This window comes from Mastigoproctus giganteus, chromosome 1, assembly GCF_048544385.1.
Source record: "Mastigoproctus giganteus isolate SK-2022 chromosome 1, ASM4854438v1, whole genome shotgun sequence".
Classification (NCBI taxonomy): Eukaryota; Metazoa; Arthropoda; class Arachnida; order Uropygi; family Thelyphonidae; genus Mastigoproctus; species Mastigoproctus giganteus.
In genome coordinates, this window is record NC_143575.1 from 45,977,612 (window position 1) to 45,997,838 (window position 20,227).

The following is a 20,227-nucleotide window of genomic DNA, read 5'->3' on the forward strand; positions in this document are numbered from 1 at the left end:
AAGCACTCTCCTTGTTCATCACTGATATCTGCTAAGTTTTCAGCAAGTTTGTCACCAGTTGCTCCTAGTTCTCTTCTTTTCTCTTTCTGAGGAATCAGTGTACCACAGACTTGAAAGACCTCCATGCAGCCAGTTCAACATCATTCAGGTTTCTTTGAAATTCTTCATCTTTTAGGAGCTTTCTTATTTGAGGACCTATGAAAATTCTTTCCTTCAGCTTTGCATGAGATAAATTTGGAAACATTTTCAGTAAATATGCGAATCCTCTGCTTTCTTTATCTTAGTGAAATTCTTAATCAGTCGAAGCTTGATGTGTAAAGGGGGAAGACAAACCTTTTATGGATCAACCAATGGAACATACTTTACATTGCTTTTGCCGGGAATATATTAATCTCTCTTGTTCCAGTGTTGCATCATGTAGTGTTTGGCTGTTGCACGACTATCCCACAAACACAGGAAACAACAGTATTTAGTGAAACCACCTTGCAACCCAACAAGCAGTCCAATTACTCTGAGATCACCACAAATATTCCAACCATAGTCATTGTAACGTATAGCAGTGAGAATCTGGGACATACTATCATAAGTTTCTTTCAGGCCAACGGCATGACCAAGAGGAATTGATGGTAAAGTATTTCAATTATGAAGCAATACTGCTTTCAAACTTAGCTTTGATGTATCGATGAACAAACACCATTCAGTGGTATTGTGATCAATGTTCAGATCGTGCATAAGATGGGATAGGAAATTTTTATGATTGATTTTAAATTCTATACATAAAACTTGACCAGAAACAACCATTGATTTGCTGGAGGTAAAAATCATGTTGGGTAATGTAATCAGATGAAGAGTATTACTCCATCTGGTTGCCTCTCAACATGCTGCCATAGAAAACAATCATCCGATAAATCTGGGAAGTTAAAATCCCCCATTATAAAACATTCTGATTTACTGGCCATCTCTATTTCTCTGTACAGTTGTTCGTTGTACTCATCAGAGTCATTAGGTCTATAACACACTCCTACCCTCATTTTTCCTTTCCCAGTGCTTATGTCACACCAAACCAGCTCAACTTTGCACTCTCCACCCATTTCAACTGAATGCACTTCCATAGATTTTGTGTTTCTTAACTAACAGCATAATGTCCTCCTCCTTCCTATCCTTAGTATCTTTTAAGTACACATTGTACTCTCCAACTTCAAATTCTGCATTCCTTATATCCTGTGACACCACATCTTGGATATCTCAACAGCTCTGCCTTTGATATCCTGACCAACACATCAAATTTATTTACTATACTCCTAGCATTGGTGTACATGCAAGTATACATGCACCTGTTCTTACTCTTAGTTACCTTAACACAGCACATATATTTACTTGTTCCATGATGACTCCCATCAGTCTTTGAAGTCCCCAGCACTTTGATTTCTGGGCTGCTGTTCATTCCAACAGAAGCAGTGCAAGAATCACTTTCACACCTGTCTGTGGCTACTGTTAATCTATTAGTCTGTGAATTCCTGCAAACTGTCATACTGGATATTGGTTACTTTTTAAGGCAAAATTTATTCTGTATTCCACTTTGTTGATAGTTTGTTGTTAGTAAACTCCTTGGATGATAGATTGACTACGATGTGCTTGTGAGATTGACTACGTGTGCTTGTGAGAGCATTCCATTTCTATTAATGTCTGTTGGTAATAGTGTGTTGTCAAGTGTCATTTCAATATTGATTAATTTTTGAATTCATCATTATTAATGTGATATTTTTCTTTTGATAATGAAGCCTAGATTTATCTTTATATCCTCATTAATTCTAATTTGACTATGATGAAAGCAGTGTTTCTAATTATGCGATGATAGTGTTAGAATGTGTTATTAGAATGGATTGATGTAAGCAAATTTTGGAATAATTCAATAGCCTAGTCATTTTTTCTATAAATTAATATGTGGTTTATTATATTCCAATTTATTTTTTGCAACCATGGGAATTGAAGAGCTCCAGAGAAAATAGGTAGACTGAACAGTTATTATTAAGTAACATTAATGTAGTGAAAGGAATATGACCAATAATTATTTTGTGGATAACCTTAAATTCCAGGTTTGAATTGACAACAAGAATTTGGAATACCTTAATTTATGGTATTACCTCCTTACTGCTTGCCTTAAGTTATAACAGGATTAATGGGATTTAAGGTTATCCACAAAATAATTATTAGGTGGAGTGTTGAACCAAGGATTTCATCCCTGCAAGAATAATTTCGCTGGCATGATCTTCTAATGTTTCACTGACATTAGAAGAATTAAAACAGTAATCCAACCAAGGACAGAAGAATAGAAATCTCGCAGATCACCCAATTTTGTATTTATGTAGTGCCAGACAACACAAGGCCAAGAATGGTCATGAGAGAATGGCTCCATTGGAGAAGACACCATCACCAAGTTGTGATCTGAGGTGTCTGGAGGACCACTCCTCTACTGTGTACATGAAAGGGTTGTTCGTAAGAAAAAGATCAATGAGAAAAATATCCACAAAGATCAAAGATCTATGTGGTTAGGATTGTGTGGTATTCTGGTAGATAAATGAACTATCTGTGCAGTGTCATTAATGATTGCAAATGCCTCAGCATCTTGACCAGCTGGGTGTGTGAGAGTAGAAAACTGAAGTTGAGAATTAAAATTTCCAAGGAAAATTACCTCAGGAAAGATAGTGGAGAAGGTAGTGTATCAGAGAAAGGATGTCAAGAAGTTCCAAGTGATTTGTGGAATTGGGAGGTCGATAAAGGCAACAAAAGAATTTTACAAAATGTGGTGGAGAGATTTTAAGCCAGAGAAGATCAGAAAAGAGGAGATTCTAAATTACTGTCTCTGACAAGAAATATGAGAGTGGACATACAACCGAAACCCGTTAAAATGCGATTTGTTAGAACACGATTCCACTTATAATGCGATGCAAGCATGGCTCCCATTTTTATCAGTTGAAACGTGGTTTTAGTCACTGAAGATGAACATTTTGGATTCTTTGTGAACATGTGCCAATATTTTCAGTTTAATGCGAATCTGTGATATGCATTATCCTTTGATTTCCTTAAGAACAATAATAAACAACTTGTAACTTTACCTTTTGAAGTATTGCGGAGGCACTTGCTTGTTTGCAAACTGGACTTAAATTTCTTTAAACAGAAAGGTAGATTCCTTTTTAATTTTACAGTTAAAATACCTTATTGAAAATGTTAAAAAGAAACAAAGAGATGCAATGAAACAGTCAATCCTTGATACAGTTTTTTTTTTTTTAATATGAAAGACTTGAAAGTAATGACTAAAATGTGCAAAAGTTTGTTCACTAATGTCTACTTAGTAGTTGAAAGAACACAGTGCTTTATGGTTTTCTTTTTCTCCTGAATTTCGACCATTTGTTAATTTCAAACGAACATAAGTCAATACAACCACATGGAAAGCAATTTTTGTGACTGTTGATTTGTTTTTGTGACAAAAGGTGTGTGTTTATGTTTTTATGTGTATTTAGTATGAATATTGGTTTTTTAAATACTTTATTGTACAGTGCATCAATAAAAGATTGTAACAATGCAATTGCATATTATTTTCATTATTATTATTTGCATGATTTTTCTTAGATGTAGTATTGCAATTATCTTAGATGCAGTACTGCAAAAAAAGAGACAAGCAAAATTTATAGTATGTATGAAGTTTTAATTCTGAAAAATGGCCACAATTTTGTAACATGATCCCGCTTATATCGTGATATGATTCTTCAGACCCCAAGCATCGCATTATAACAAGTTTCACCTGTATGTTCAGTCACCACCTTTGAAGCAAAAGCAATTTTACAGTGAATAATTAGGGCAACTGAGATAGCAGTGGTTGAATCGACTGATAATTGGGATTCTGTCAAAAAACAAATGAGTATGGCTAGGTAGAATGTAAGAAGTGGAAATAGACATAATTGAGATTGGAACTGAGATCACGTATATTTGTGAAATGAATGAAGTGTTTAGGAGCTTTCGATCCTTTTGCAGGTAAGTTTGTGCTATTAGGGTGATTAGTCATGATGCTGCCAGTAGTAATAAAAAGTGGGGAGGATATGTATGAAGCAATGAAATTTTTGGATATGGTGTACACACACACAGCAAGAATTGTACAGTCAGTCCTCGTATAACACGTGTTTACATTACACGAATTCGATTATACACGATTTATAAATAGGGGAACGATATCTTATATAACACGAACCGAATTCGCTTATGCACGATTCGCCTTTGTGTTTACAAGAAATGGCAGTTGAATGCAACACGATAGGAATGAAGAGAAGATTCTGAAAATGTATTTATGTTTTTTATATCAGTGAAGGGGAAACACATTTCACCATAATAACGTAAAAACCAACACAATTCCAGCTATCGGTATAATCACAAATGCAATTAGATTGAGTTTACAGATTCCACTAGCAGAAACGCAACTGTAAATTGTTTTTATTGTTTTATGGTAGTAACCCCTAGAAATGTGCTTTAGTAAAATGTGAGGTGTTAATAGTGTATCTCTGCCTTTGCGGTGTTGTTTATTCAGTTGCTACACGCGTGCAGCTTTGTTTATGTGTATCAAGCATGCCTCCTCGTTTTGTAATTGTGCTTTATTCCCTAGAAATGAGTAAAATACTAAGAGGTGTGAAAAGGAAGCGTCCTGGTGACGACACTGCAGATTCAGAGAGAAAAAGAAAAGCAATATTGATAAACAGAGGCGAACTGGGTCAAAAATTCTTACCCGGGAAAATTTGTAGTGGCCTCATACTATGGCTTATGGCCAAAATCACACCGGCCTCTGGCCCACTGGGGTTTTCCCGGTAAGGCTTATGGCCAGTCCGCCTCTGCTGATAGAGAAAAAATATGAAATTGTGAAACACTTTGAGCGAAATGAAAGACCATGTGATATTTGCACGTGCTGCAGACCTAAATGAGGCAACGCCGGGAATTACAAAGAATGCAGAGAAAATAAAAAAACTTTCATAGCAGGAACAACTCAAAGTGTAATTAAAATCCATTAGATTAAGACACAAAGAATTGGAAGAGATGAAATGCCTGTCATCTGTTTGGATCGAAAATCAAATAAAAAAACAAGTTTGCTTACGATAGAAGCAAAAGCATTAGCAATATTTTTTTACGTAATAGTCGTAATAAAATACTTACATATTTTATTACGATTATTTATTGTGTTTGGTAATGTTATGGTTACAAATGTGTGTTCAATCTTGGGTGGTCGGCACCTAACCCTGTTTTTCCCATAGGGCCTGTTGTTTATATTGCACGAGGGTTTCTAGGAACACAACTATCGTGCTATACGAGGACTGACTGTACCCAGCTCCTTGACATAACATTTTAAACTTGGACAATCTCCCCCCCACTTCCTTGCATACACACTATGCTTTCTCCCTCCAGTCACTGTATTGCAGAATAGAGGCAGCAATATTATACACTAGCTGATCTGGATGCATCCTAGATAGTTACCAATAGGTTTGGTCCGGTGGACTAACTAGTCGCCAGCCTGCGAACACTGTTTAACAGCCCTTGTACCCTTGCAATGTAAGGAAGATGGAATCTTGAGGATACGATGGACATTATGTCCATCGTATCCTCAAAAGAAATCAATCATACTGCTCGATGGAAGAGATTTGGGGATTGCCTGAGCTTTGCTCTGGAGACCAAACATGAGTTTCATATTTCAAGCTCTAATAAGCAAAGTGATGGTATAGCACCAGTTGTTGAGTGTATCTATCACTTGGTATTTCCTGGTAACACAGGGATGGCATTCCTCTATTTAGTGTGGATGCAACACCTTGACTCCTGCTTACATTGGTTATCAGCTGGGTGTGTCATCTCCAGTATAATAGGTGCATTATTTTGGGATGGGGGGTTATACTCATGGTTACTAACAGTTCCACCGTCACGAAGGTGCAAGCAGAGGATTTGGTTGTAGCAGAACAACTGGACTTCACAGAAGTTTGGTTCACTTGACTCCAGTGTCACCGAATATCAGTTCCATCAGTGTTTTAGACTCCCAGTTAGCAAGCTCTAGCTTATACCTGAGAGAGAGTGTCTGTGACAAGCCTCAAGGATCATATGTGTATCTTGTGCCCAATGATTGATTAATCATTTCTGTCAAGGCAATCATGCAGTTCTTCTTAACCACTGATTCCATTATTTTCACTGGAAACAGAAGTCCAGCATAAAGGTTTTAATTATTCAACCCTTTCAACTTATGTTGAAAGGGTTGTTGCTTACCTCTTTTGCTGCTTGTTTTTATATAATTGTGTAGATTCCACAAGCCCCAGAGTGTTTTATTTAGTTTTAGCTTAAACAGCTACTTCTTTTTCACTCCCTTTTCAGTTGATTGAAAAACCTTGTGAGGTTGGGATTTGGATGCATACCGATTTCTTACTTGCACCGACCAAGTGAAAAGAATTTAATTAGTAAGTGAGAGAGTAAACACAGTAACATATAAAAACCGACACACAGCCCATCTGTGCTGTGTCAGTTTTTGTTACTGTGCAAGCAGGAAATCACTATGCATTATTTTCAGTTATCACAAAGTCATTTAGCTCCCACTCATAATTTGGTATGTTTCTGGTATTCCCATCCCTAAAAATGGTATTCCCATCACTTTGTGTGAATGTAGATGCAGATTATTTTGTCACCACCCTGCAGTGGGTCATCGATAGTTATGCCATTCATTCAATATCTAAAGGGCCCACGTGCTTCATCCTTTTACTTTTAGTGTTAACATAAGCAAAGAAAACTGTTCTTTGCATTCCTATCCAAGGTCTTTTCACAATCTGCCTTTGTTTTGGGTTCATGATAATTTATAATCTTCCCATGTATTTTGTTGCTCTACCACAATTCTCATCAGGTTATTTGATGAAAGAGGCTGTTTAAGCATGGGTAACGCATCTCCATCATTTCTACTACCCAGGTAGTATGCATGCATGCATCATTTTATTATATCTCATATTGTGAATACCTCCACAACAAGTTGCCTAAGCATTGCACCACTTTGAATAAGTAACGCTTCTCTGGTAGAGAAGACTACTGTAACTTATTCTCAGATGGGCACCACTACTCAGACAGCACTGTTTTGAAGCTGGTATTCACAATATCAGATATAATAAAACAATGTGTGAATACTATCTGGGTAGTAGAAATGGTAGAGATGCATTACCCATGCTTAAACAGCCTTTTTCATACTCTTTGACATTTCGTCAAGAAATATATTTAGATTAAACCATTCACACCATCAAGCATCTCTCATGTTGTGGAGTTATACTTCATAACTGGGTTGTCACTAATATAACAGGGTACCTGCCCACCCACCGATGATGAAGCCAACCAGCTTCAAAATAGTGCTGTCTGGGTGGTGGTGCCCATTTGAGAATAAGTTTTTTGTTTGTTATTTGGAGCATTAGCAACTAAGGCCATATTGCTCCGGGAATATGCGGTGGTCATTTTCTGACCTTTCCGCATCCTCCGTATTTGGTGGTGATGGGCTCGAACCCCGGTCTAATCAAGAAGCATGTGCTACGCACTGCTGCTCCTTCCCACCTGGCTACGGAGGTGCCTAGAGAATAAGTAACGGTAGTGTTCTCTACCAGAGAAGTGTTACTTATTCAAAGTAATGCAATACCTAGGCAACTCGTGAAGTTATTCACAATATGAGATATAATAAAACGTTGCATGCATACTACCTGGGTAGTAGAAATGATGGAGATGCATTACCCATGCTTAAACAGACCTTTTCATACTTTTTGACATTTTGTCAAGAAATATAATAAGGTCATTTGATATCCAATTAGGTCTAAAACTTGAACAATATCTCTTGGTATAAAAAAGCTTAGTAGCTTCCCTTGTTTACTTCCCTCAATACTCCCCATTTGGAATTTGCAGTTAGTAACATCATCAGTTGGTTCTCATTGAAAAGAATTTTAAAACTGTCTAAATCCATTATAGTCACCTTTACAGAAGCAACCCTTCCTTTTACTTCTGACAGTAGTTGGATCTTTAAGTAAATCCCACATCAAAATATATAGTAGACTATCGATTTTCCAGGATAGATGGTAAAAAACAAATCCCGGATAATCGATTTCCCGATTAATCCAAAAATACAAAAGTCCCCGACATACATAATAGATACATTCCAGGACTTCTTACTTCGTCGAGTTTTACGTAACTCGGGAATGACTAATAACATATTGCTACTATCAGGTTATATCTGAATCTGAATTCAGCGTGGTACTTGATTATTAGTTTAATTTTCTGATCCAAATCGATCGCTTTCCTTTTTTTGGTAGATTTACTGGTATCGCTATCACTTATTCTCTTAGACGGCACCATGATAACAGTCAAAATGAATTTTCTGTAAAGAACTTCAGGGTTAAGGCGAAAACTCACTATTATCATCCTGCGTGAGCTCACATTTTACTAAAGCACATTTCTGGAGATCACTACCAAAAAACAATAAAAACAATTTGCACTTTCTGTGTTATTGGGATTTTCTGTTCGTGCATCTTATTATAAACGGTAGATGACTTTCATCAACTGGTGAAATACCACCACTTTGCTTATTGGAGGCTTGAAGTGGTGAAACCCAAGTTTAGTCTCTAGAGCAAAGTTTCCGGCATCCCCCCCACACACACACTTCTCCTTCAACCCATACATGGTACTAAGTACTATAGGTTTTGATACCTTTCGTGTTTGGGGGTTTTCATAAAAAAAAAAAAAAAAAAAATAAGTAAACTCTTATTGCATTTGCGAAAATACCGATAACTGCAATTCTGTGGATTTTTACGTTATTATGGTGAAATGTGTCCCCTTCACTGAAATCTTTAGTCATAAAAAAAAAAAAAAAAACCATAAATAAATTGTAAGAATCTTCTCTTCTTTCCTATTTTATTGCTTGTTACTCCGTATCTTATTTGTGCATGCCGTGATCGTTGTTATTGATTGCTTATTTTGTTTTTTTTTTTGTTTGTTTTAAATTTCACAATCCTAAAAAAAAAAAAAAATTAAAAAAAAAAAAAAAAAATTGAGTGAAAAAAAATTTACGTAAGTCCGAAGTTGTGTAAGTCGGGGACTAACTGTATCGAAAAATCTTCAGCAACCTACGTAAAAAATATGGCCATAGATAAAAAACGAAAACACTTACCATGTACTACTCGTGTGTCCAATACGATGCTTCCCTTTATTTTTTGCAATGTCGATATTAAATCTAATAGCATTCCTTTATTTTTTATGATGTTGCATATAGTTTGGTCACCAACATTATAATGGTTCATCATTAAAGATTTAACGGATGCACCGCTTTCAAACTTTTGAATAATTTCAAGTTTTTGTTTAACTGAAGGCACAACCCCTTGCGTTTACCCATCATTTTCGCGATTTCTAAACAAAAAAAAAAAATAAAAATAAAAAAATATTTACTATAATAAAAATTCGACATCCCTGACATAAATAATGAAACAAAATTTGTCTTTTTGCGGTGCAGCGGAACACAACAATCGACGCGACGCATTTGGTCTTTTTTTTTTTTTTGACCGGCGGTATGAAGACAGCAGGGGTCGCAAGATAATAGGTATATTAATCTCCCAATGACGACTTATAACGCCGCTTCTTGTCGCTTATTTACGACTTGCAAAACATCTGTTTACACCTATTCTAGTTATTACTTGAATTTTATGATTTTTGGTTGATTTTTATTTTTTAATTTGGAGTTTTGAAGTGTCCCGGTAAATCGAGAGTCTGCTGTATTATGATCACTACACCAAGTGGCTCCTTTATGTGGAGTTGTTAATGCATGACCCTGTTAATAATCAAGAGTATTGCTTTCTGTTGTTGCCTCTAACATTTTGGTGCGGAAAACAGTCTTTCACTATATCTGGCAAAGCTTTGCTGTGTGAGTGACCAGCTTACAAATTCCATTCATTATACTCATTATTTGGCCTGTGACATACTCCTACTATTTTTTTTTTTTTTTTTTTTTGTTTTCCTGGCGCTTAAGTTACACAAAACTGACAGTATTGCATTGGTCACCCACATCAAATGGCTGCACTTCCTTACATTCTGTGTTTTTTTTATCCAAGAGCATACCCCCCCCCCCCGTTCCTCTTCTTTCTGTACACATTGTACTCACTGTATTCAAATTCTGCTTGGTTTCCTATATCTCTACAATGTCTGCATTTGTTCACTCTTAACTGGTACTTCAAATTCATAAAATTTTTCTATCAGTCTTACTAGCATTACTGTACATGCAAATATATGTACACCTGTTTTCGCTCTTAATAACCCAAACACAGCCCATGTATTTCATTATCTCATGTGAAAGCAGACATTGTAACCTGCAACACCTTGCTTTGCAGACTGGTGCATGTCTCAACAGAAGTAGTGCAAAAATCACCTTAACCTTTTCCTGCATTTGCTACTAGACTACTGTTATTAGGCTCTGTCAGACCAACAGTTTTCTGACCCATTTAATGCTGCCTTCATAGAATCACAAATATTCTTGCACCTCCTTGTTAAGTGTATGCCATCCCTGTGAAAAACAGTCTCTTCTGATAACAAGCAATAATCCTGCTGAGAAATTTCTACTCTATAAGTCTTGTGCTCTCTCTCTCCAGGACCAAGTTGATTTACCATGTTCTTAGTATACTTCTTGTATCATGCCTTGGGCAAAATTCTAGATGCATTCAAATTTAATCCTAACTCACAGCTTTTTCTCAACATTGCCTTGTGCCTGTTAAGTAAATTCTCAGATGGTCTATTCTTAAGATCATTAGTTACCAATGTATACAATAATACACTTTTTGTGCCACATGGTTAACTTTTTCCCCTGTCAGTAACTATACCCTGGTCCTATTCCACATATATTCCTGTTTTTTGACATACAGTGGATTCTGGTTATTTGGGCCACCGGTTGATCAGCCGTTTATTTGGGGCAAATCTTAAAAAACAGAAACCAGTCTAGAAAATAGCCAGGGTTTACTTCTCTTAATTGGGACAGCATGCCGTTTAATCGGGGCAGGAGACTGCAGCACTGGAGATTACCCTACGATTGTCTCTGATGGTACCACGTGGTTCAGTCGAAATTCTGGAGGTCACAACCATAAAACAATAAAAACAATTAGCAGTTACCTGTTTATTGGGCTTTTCTGTTAGTGAAATCTATCATAAACGGACAGTAAACTCGATCTTACTGAATTTGCAATAATACCAACAGCTGGAATTCTGTGGGTTATAATGGTGAAATGTGTTTACACTTCCATGAAATCTTCAATCATAAAAAAATTAATTTTCAGATCTGCTCTTCATTCGAATTTTTAAAGCTTTGTGACTCGTTACTCCGGTCTCACTTGCGCGTATCATGTTACTTGCAATTTGTGTGTGCTGTGTTCTTTGTTATTGATTGCTTATCTTTTTACTGTTTTAAATTTAAAGTGAACAGAAATGTCAACTAGTTCATATGTACATATTACAGTACATATTAATTATTCCGATTATCACATATATTCTTCCGATTTTCATGTATCATTTAATTTTTTAATTGGTAAGGTAATAAAGGGTAAATTTGTGCTTAATATATCTTTACTTTTATAGCCTGTGAATAATATTCCTCCTATTTTCTCTAATTAGAATCGCTGTTTAATAGAATTAAAATTCAATTCGTAAAAGTGATCACCATGACCGGCGCTTACTACACATCGTATAGTGAACGGTACTTTACTATGGTGAGTGCGTCGTAACGTGATTTGATTGTACAGTGAACTGATTGTAAAGGGGGGGGGGTGGTACATTGTATTTTTAACCATTTACGTGAAACTTTGGATAATTGGGGCAGCCGCTTAATCGGGCCAAAATGCACTAGTCCCGATGTGTCCCAAATAACCGGAATGGACTGTGTTTCCTGTTTCCCAGAACCACCAACAGTAGCTACTTATTGTGAGGACTATTGCTTTCTGCTTTTGGGAATGCTGCTGTGTTGTCTGATTCATGAGTTCGAGCTCCTCTATTGAGCTCGGCAGCCAAGTGCATGATGTTTCCACCATTTTCATTTCTTTGAGAGCATTGTGCTTATTCTTCAAGTTCATATTTGCCCATCAGAACACTGAATTTGTGCTTAATCTCCTCACTTTTTTGCACTGAAAACACAAAGGCATCTCTTGCTGCAACATGTCCTGTTAAAGAGAGTACCTCAGACAAGCAATAAGTAACACACTGTATAAAGTCATGATTCTTAGAACTGCCAAGGGCAGTTCTCCCCCAAGCCAAAGCATTCCTGCCACTTTAAGCATTTTGCTTTGCTGCCCTAGTCTGAGGTATTATTTTTGTTTAAATTGAAATACACTATTCCCTGGATGTGTGATAGTAATGTACACTATGCTATAAAATTATGTTATTTATTGTAGTTATAGTATAAAATCACATTCATGTTGTTATAAATTTATAGCAGTTTAGTAAAGAAGTAAGTGGAGTACTGTTTTAATGCAGTAATTGAAATAGTTTTAGAAACTATTTCAGTTTTAGAAACACTACTCTGCATTATGTTTTCCTGCAGTGACTGTCTGGGGATGGCTCTGGCTCTTTAGAAACAACTACATTTATCCTCAAGTCAACCTAAAGTAACCAGTAGCATTTTTAATCAAATAACATTAACCTGTAGGTAAATCCATTATTCATTAAAAACTCAAACGCATTGTTGTGATTGGTTTCTGAATTATTTATTTTCCATCATGGACACCAGGTAGCCTCAATTAGTGAACTTATGTCAAAGCAATGAACAAATGTATCAAATCTAAATGAGCAGCCAAGCAGTGTAAGGGGGGGGGGAATTCCAATTGAAAGAATAACTCATTATGTGTACAGTAAAAATGCTGTGTGGACCTAATGCAATGATTTAATAAAGAAGGGGTACTATTTCAATGCAGGTAATTGAAATAGTTTTAGAAAGTACAGTCCATCTCCATTCTGTTTTTCCCACCTTGACTGTCTGGTTATCCTGTAGTTCCTAGACCCTCATGGGGCTGAATTTTGCATTTAATAAAGATGCAGAGTAGTACTCTGCATCTTTATTAAATCATTGCATTAAGTCCCACACAGCCTATAATAAAAGTTTTTTTTATTGTATGCATACTGTTCAATTGGAAGTTTTCTTCCGTACACTGCTTGTTTTAGGTTCAATGCATTTGTTGAGCACATTGACATAAGTTTGCTAATTTGGGAGTACCTGCTGACTAGTGCTGGAATCAAATAGTTCTGAAACCAGTTGCAGTAGTGCCTTTGAGTTTTAATGAATAATTGGATTCAACTTCGGGTTTATCTTATTTAATTGAAAATGATATTAGTTTAGTTACTCTAGGTTGACTTGTGGATAAATGTAGTTTTTTCTAAAGAGCCAGAACCAAAGTACTGTCACTTGAGGGATTGTGTCATTCCAGACAGTCATGACATATAACATAATGCAGAATAGTATTATTTTTTAAACTATGTAAACACTTCTAATATTAATTTATCTCCAAAAGAATTGCATAAAAGAATATTAAATAGTGTTCTGTAGCCAAGTGGTCAGGAGCACCGTTGCATAAGTACACGTGCCTTGAGTGACTGGGGTTCAAGCCCTGACTGCTAAATACGGTGCTGTTTCTTGTATTCTGTCTATTTGTGAACTCCTCTGACCATTTGGTCGGCCCGGAGTATAAACAGAAAATTTAATTATTTATTCTTATATTGGTGCAATAAACACTGACAATGGTGGCAGATTATCTCCTTCAGCTGATGTTTATGAGCAGTTCCCAAAGCCAACTACGAAATAGTTTTACTTACTTTACCAGATTAACACAAATAATATCTATTTATTTCAAACAAGAAATTAAGATATCCAATAATTTTTAAGAAATAATGATCTCTAACATTAGTTATTCTTTTTTCCAGTTCGAACATCCATGTTCCTTAGATTTATTATGGTGCACTTTTTCCTTTGTCCATTGCCCACAAGAAGATATCATATACGGTTAAGTTACGGGCTTTGGTTAAGGGGGGGGGGGGTAGATTCATTCATATCATATATTCCACTTGACTTACTGAGAAAATGTTGGTGCATCCAGCCATTCTTGTACAACAATGACAATAGGGAGTTACCCAATTCTGTATAAAGTGAAAAGATTCAGAATTATGCTTGAACAACTGGCTATATTCTCTCCTTTGTTATTTCAAATTCTTTTTCAGCATTTATCATATCTTAGAAAATGAAAGGTCCAACTTTTATGGATATTCCGTCTTAAATTGTTGCCTTTGCATGACCATGAGTGTTTTTCCACATATTTAGCATAAGGTCGCCTTACATCCGGATTCTCTTCTGTCCAGTAATGCCATTTGTGCATATTGATATTTTCCATCAACTTTGGACACACTTCATTTCATATCAATCCAAAAATATATCTGTTTTGAAAGCTCTCTCTCTGTATCTCTGCCCCCACCCTCAAAAATTTGCTTGGCCTTTTAATAGAAATTGTGTTTGCTGTCATGATACTTTCAGGAGTCTCCTCCAGGTTGACAGTCATCCCTATCATTTCTAGTTGTTATCATTAATTTTTGGTGGGTTTATTATTTTTTATATTCAGCATAGTATTAACTCCATTTTCATTCCCCCACTACTATTTATAATTACTTTGGCTATATCATCATCGTGGTCATCAGCCATTTTCAATCCACTGCAGGATGAAGGCCTCTCCAGCAACTTTCCAGTTCCTTCTGTTTTGTGCAATGGCCATCCATTTACTACCCACAAACTCATGAATTTCATCTGTCCATCTCCGTCGTTGTCTTCCAGGTTTTCTTCTAGCTCCTCTTGGGAACCAGTCTGTTATTTTCTTAGTCCATTTGTCATCATGTCTTCGAGCTATGTGTCCTTCCCAAGACCATTTTAGTTCTTTAGTTTTGATAAGAATGTCCTTTACTTGAGTTTGCTGCCTAATTAATGTATTTCTTTTCTTATCTAACAGTTTGAGTCCTAATATAATTTGTTCCATTCTTCGCTGTATTGTTCTCAGCTTCTCTTCCATTCTTTTGGTGAGTGCCCAAGTTTCACTTTCATAAGTCATGGTGGGGAGTATAAATTGGTTCATTATTTTATGTTTCAGACAAATTGGGATATTGCTCCTCAGTATGTGACTATATTTCCTGAATGCTATCCATCCAAAATTTATTCTTCTCTTGACTTCCAGCCATTTATCATTATTACAGCCAATGACTTGTCCCAGATAAGTATATGACTCCACCTTTTCAATTACTGCTCCTTCAATCATTATATCCCTTTCTCTGGCATACTTGTTCATCATTACTTTGCTTTAGCCATATTCATTTTTAGTCCAAAATCCTTACTAACTCTGCATAACTGACTAAGATTTTCCTCTAATTCTTTGGGATCGTGGCTTACAACCACAATGTCATAATCATAAATGGTTTAGGTACTCTCCATTCACATTGACTCCTTTCTGCAACCAGTCTAATCTTCTGAAAGCTTCCTCAAGGGCAGCTGTAAACAACTTCGGAGGTATTGTGTCTCCTTGTCGAACTCCTTTCTCAATTTTAAACTTCCTTCTGTCTTTGTCTAGTCTAATAAAGGAGGTAGCATTCTCATATATTTTCTTCAAAATCATAATATATGGGGTATCTATGTCTTGTCTTTCCAGTGCCCGATATTGCCTTATGCTGTATGGAATCAAATGCCTTTTCATAATCCACAAATGCCAGGCATAATGGTGTTTTGTATTCATTTGCTTTCTCCATTAGCTGTGATATTACATGAATATGATCCATAGTTGAGAATGCTGTCCTAAAGCCAGCTTGCTCTTTTCGTTGATTCTCATCAAGTATTCTTTCTAATCTGTTAGTAATGACCCTTGTGAACAACTGGTAAATATGGGATAACAAGCTAATTGGTCTATAATTTACAATTTCTGATTTATCTCCTTTCTTATGCAGCAAAACTATGATTGCATTATTCCACTCCTTAGGCATCATACCTTTTCTAATGCATTTTGTGAAGAGTCTTGCCAGTTTGTGTCATGTCTCTTCCTCCCAATTTTAACAACTCTACAGTAACTTCATCTTCCTCCATGGCTTTCTGATTCTTCATTTTCTTCAACGCATGTTCTGTTTCATCAGGAAGGATATTGGGTATGTCGTATGTGTTACTAATTTGCAATCCATTTTCCCCACTGCTGGCATAATTCCCTCGCTCCTTGTATAATTCTTTATAGTAGTCTTTTATTTGAATTATGCCTTCTCTGCTATTTATAAGTTATGTTATGTTGTGTTATTTGGTTTTTAGGAGCATTAGCAACTAAGGCCACATTGCTCCGGAGATATGCGGTGGTCATTCCCTGACTTTTCTGCATCCTTCGTATTTGGTGGTCACGGGCTCGAACCCCGGTCTAATTAAGAAGCGTGTGCTATGCACTGCTGCTCCTGCTCACCTGCTCATAGGCGCCCTATTTATAAGTACACCATCGGTATTTTTCAGTTTCAGTATCATTTGTCTTTCTGTATTACTGCTCATGGCTGCTGATTTAAGTCCTTTGTTTTCCCTTAATGCTTGTTCTACTTTTCTTGTGTTAAATTTTCTTATGTTCTTTTTTGCTCTCTACAGTGCACTTAAGATTGGATATGAAAAAAAAAAAAATGAAAAAAATAAAAATAATAAAAGTTGTTTCTCTGACACTGTGAGACTGAATTGAGAATCTCTCTCCCTTTTGTTGTGGCGCATTATAGCCTTAGTTGCTAATGCACCAATAAAATCCAAACCATCCAACCAACCCTTTTGTTGGTGGTCGAAAATGGGGGGGGGAGGAGGAGGATTGGGCTTTGAACTAGAACTTGGTCAAAACTTTAAAATATCGATTATATGATATTTTATGAAGTTTTTTTTTTTTTTTTTTTTAAGAATGTGAGTGATTAATTGGAGTCACAATTCCCTTTGTCACTACTATGAAATCTGCTGAAAATTAATCTTAGCAAAATTAAAAAAAATTAATCTTATCATTTTTAACATAACATGGTAATCTTGTAATCCTTTGAGAATATAAAATGGCCTGTGAAAGGATTACAGGTTCTAAAGAATGAATATTCTCTATGATGAATTTAAGATAAACTTTGCATTTGCTTTCTAGAAACTTTTAGAAATAAATTCTCCCTGCAGTTGCCTTTGTACGTAATTTGGACCAACCAAATTGGAACCCTGATTTAAATGTGTAAATTGAAGACCGTGAAGACTCAACATTCCTAATCAATTCTAATTCCAATAAGCTTATCATTCCTAATTAAGTCTTATTATTAACTATTTTTTCTAGTTGTTCACTGTACAAGAATACATGTTTTTTAATGCTGTAAATTATGTATAATCATTGTTAATATTTTTAGGTGAACTGGTAGCACTTAAGAAGGTCAGACTTGAAAATGAAAAAGAAGGGTTTCCAATTACAGCAGTCAGAGAAATAAAAATACTGCGCCAGCTTAATCATCCAAGTATTGTAAATTTGAAAGAGATCGTTACTGATAAGCAGGATGCTCTTGATTTCAGGAAGGACAAAGGTTGGTAAATAATTTTTAATTTAACCTTCCTTTCTTACACACAATTATCAGACTTATTGGGATACTAGTGAATGAACATAACACTGAACAACGAATTTTGGGTCATATCTTGTTATGGTCATGAAAGTAAGTTTACTTTATAGATTTTGGGGTGCTAAACACGAAAATATTGCTTAAAATGGCAGATTGGCTCTTTTCGAAAAAAGTAGTTTTTTATATTTATACAAAGTATTTTTTATTTATATGGCATTAAGATGTAGCTACGAACACACCTGTATCAAATGTGGGACCTTTTCACCTTTTGCTTATATTCAGCTTCAGGCACATCCTTTTCACCATCCAACGATAATCGTATAACGTGTCGGCATTCATTTGTTTTTGCACCTTTGTTCCATTGCTGCCATGTCTTGATGGAAGTGCTCACCATGTTTGTTGCGGATGGCATCACCATTTGGCGGGAAGAAATCCAGGTATTGAGTGCAAGAAATGACATCTTCAATGATATGTTGCACCCCAGTTTTTCGTAAGGAGTAATGAGTTCTTCCACAAGCTGCCTGCAGTTGCCGGCTTTAACATTTCCTAGAAAACCAGTCGAAACATTTCAAAAGGCTTTCCATGCTGATTTCTCTCTATCACTAAGGATGCATTTGAACTGTTCGTCTTTGAAAAGTTGCCTTATTTGTTGACCAATGAAAATGCCTGCCTTAATCTTTTTTGTACTAAGTCTTGGAAATTTCTCATTCAAGTATGTGAATGCAGGACTGTTCACTTCCAAAGCTTTCCTGAAATTTTTCATGAGCCCCAGTTTGATGTGGAGTGGTGGAAGCAAAACTTTATATCTACCGGAGGTTCAAATGCTACTTTCTTCATTCCGGGTGTTAATGATTTTCATCGAGTCCAACTCCTCTTCTCATAGTGCATATCCTTGGCACGACTATCCCACTCGCAGAGAAAGCAACAATACGTATTGTACCGCTTTTGTAGTCCTAATAAAATGACGATTACTTTAAATCATCATATATCTGCCAGTCATACTTTTGATAATGTACACCTAAGAGGATGTTTTCCATGTTCTTTCTGGCAACTGTAGATTCCACACGATGCCAATAGTTCTCTGTAGAATTCAGGTCCGGGCTGTTTCCTGGCCAGCTAAGAGTTTTAATGGACTGTTCTTCCAACCATTTTTTTCACCTGTAACAACTATAAATGCATTACTGTCAAACCTCTAATGCAGAAATGAAGCTAAAGTAACTACAGAAGTGCCTACTTACACTTTTCGCCCGATGACAAAGAGCAGAGTCGTCCTGAAAGATGCAGTTACTTGCCAGGTTGAAATGGTCTATAATGGTTGGCAGCAATTTGCCTTCCAATATAGCCAGGTATCTGGAACGTTTAAAAACTCACTTGGTGTAATAGTGATTATTTAGAGAGAAAAATTTCATGGAAATTTGCCATATAACATAATTTCCTAATTTTATTAGATCTAGTGGTTATTTAGAGAGAAAAATATTAATGGAAAATTACCTTGTAATGTCATTTCCTAATTATATTAAAAGCAGTGATTCAAAGCCCTAGACTAGAATGAAGTTGACAAATTTCACAGCAGTAGGCAAGACTTCTTATAGGATTGTTGGCAGAGTTTTTTATGGTAATGAATGCTAATTTAGAAAGCAACGAGTCACAGTGATGTGTGGAGCTTTTCTCCATTGAAGCATTGTAATCTTTCTTTCTTTCAATTGAAGCATTGTAATGATTACAATGCAAAACACTGCTTTGCATTGTAATCAATACATGTGGGAGTTTATAAAAAGATTAGTTTGAAATTTTGGTACTGGGGAGCCAAGCGGTTTATTTACCCCAACAAACAAATTAGCTTCTTCATTCATTCATTATAAAAAGGAATAATTCTGAGATCTAAGAATTTGAATGTTTGCTCATCATTGTCTTACTCTTTGTTATCAAGAAAAAAATAAGTTTTTATGTATCAAAGACAGAAAAATGTCTCAAGACTTCTTTGTTCAAGGAGAGCCATATTAAATATTGGTAAGTAATTTCAAAGAAGGCTGACTGACTCTTAAGCTTAAAAGTGGTCATCTGTCAGCATCACAAAAATGATTAAAAGAATGAGGTGCAACAACACCTCATTCTATTAAATTTTGAAGGCATCTGTGAGTATAATGCCCCATCTTGAATGCCTATTAGAAAATAATAGTGCACGTGTATTTAATCATTAACCAATTGCAGTCCAGCATTATTTTCACTCTTCTCTGTGCAGTCTAGTTCTAATAATCAGAAAAATGACTGGTTGAAATGCGACATTCAAAAATTATTTTTTGGTTTACATGAGCTAATATATAAAATAGCATGAAATAAAGGTTTAAAAGCTTTAATGCAATATTTCTTCCTGGAAGAAAATATTCACAAAACTTTCCATCCAGATAATTGAAAATATTTTTTACTTTAGATCCAGATAATTGAAAATATTTTTTACTTCAGTTGAATTCCTTCTGTTTGTCATTTTGTGGGTGGGCAGAGATCCTGCATCTAAAATATCTGCAGAAATCTCTTCCTGCTAAATACATTCTTGAAA

The 20,227-nt window shown here is 35.8% G+C and overlaps 1 protein-coding gene across 13 annotated transcripts in view; it reads left to right on the plus strand.

The window, feature by feature from the left end:
• The window catches only part of Cdk12 (Cyclin-dependent kinase 12), a 621,218-nt gene that overhangs the window by 247,574 nt on the left and 353,417 nt on the right, over nucleotides 1-20,227 (plus strand). For all 13 annotated transcript variants that reach the window (XR_016546892.1, XM_090372485.1, XM_090372492.1 and 10 more), the window contains one exon: nucleotides 17,467-17,637. Coding sequence is in view for 12 of the 13 variants with exons in the window: in XM_090372485.1 (XP_090228611.1) it covers nucleotides 17,467-17,637 (171 nt within the window). In the remaining variant the exon portion in view is untranslated. The remainder of the gene's footprint in view (nucleotides 1-17,466; nucleotides 17,638-20,227) is intronic.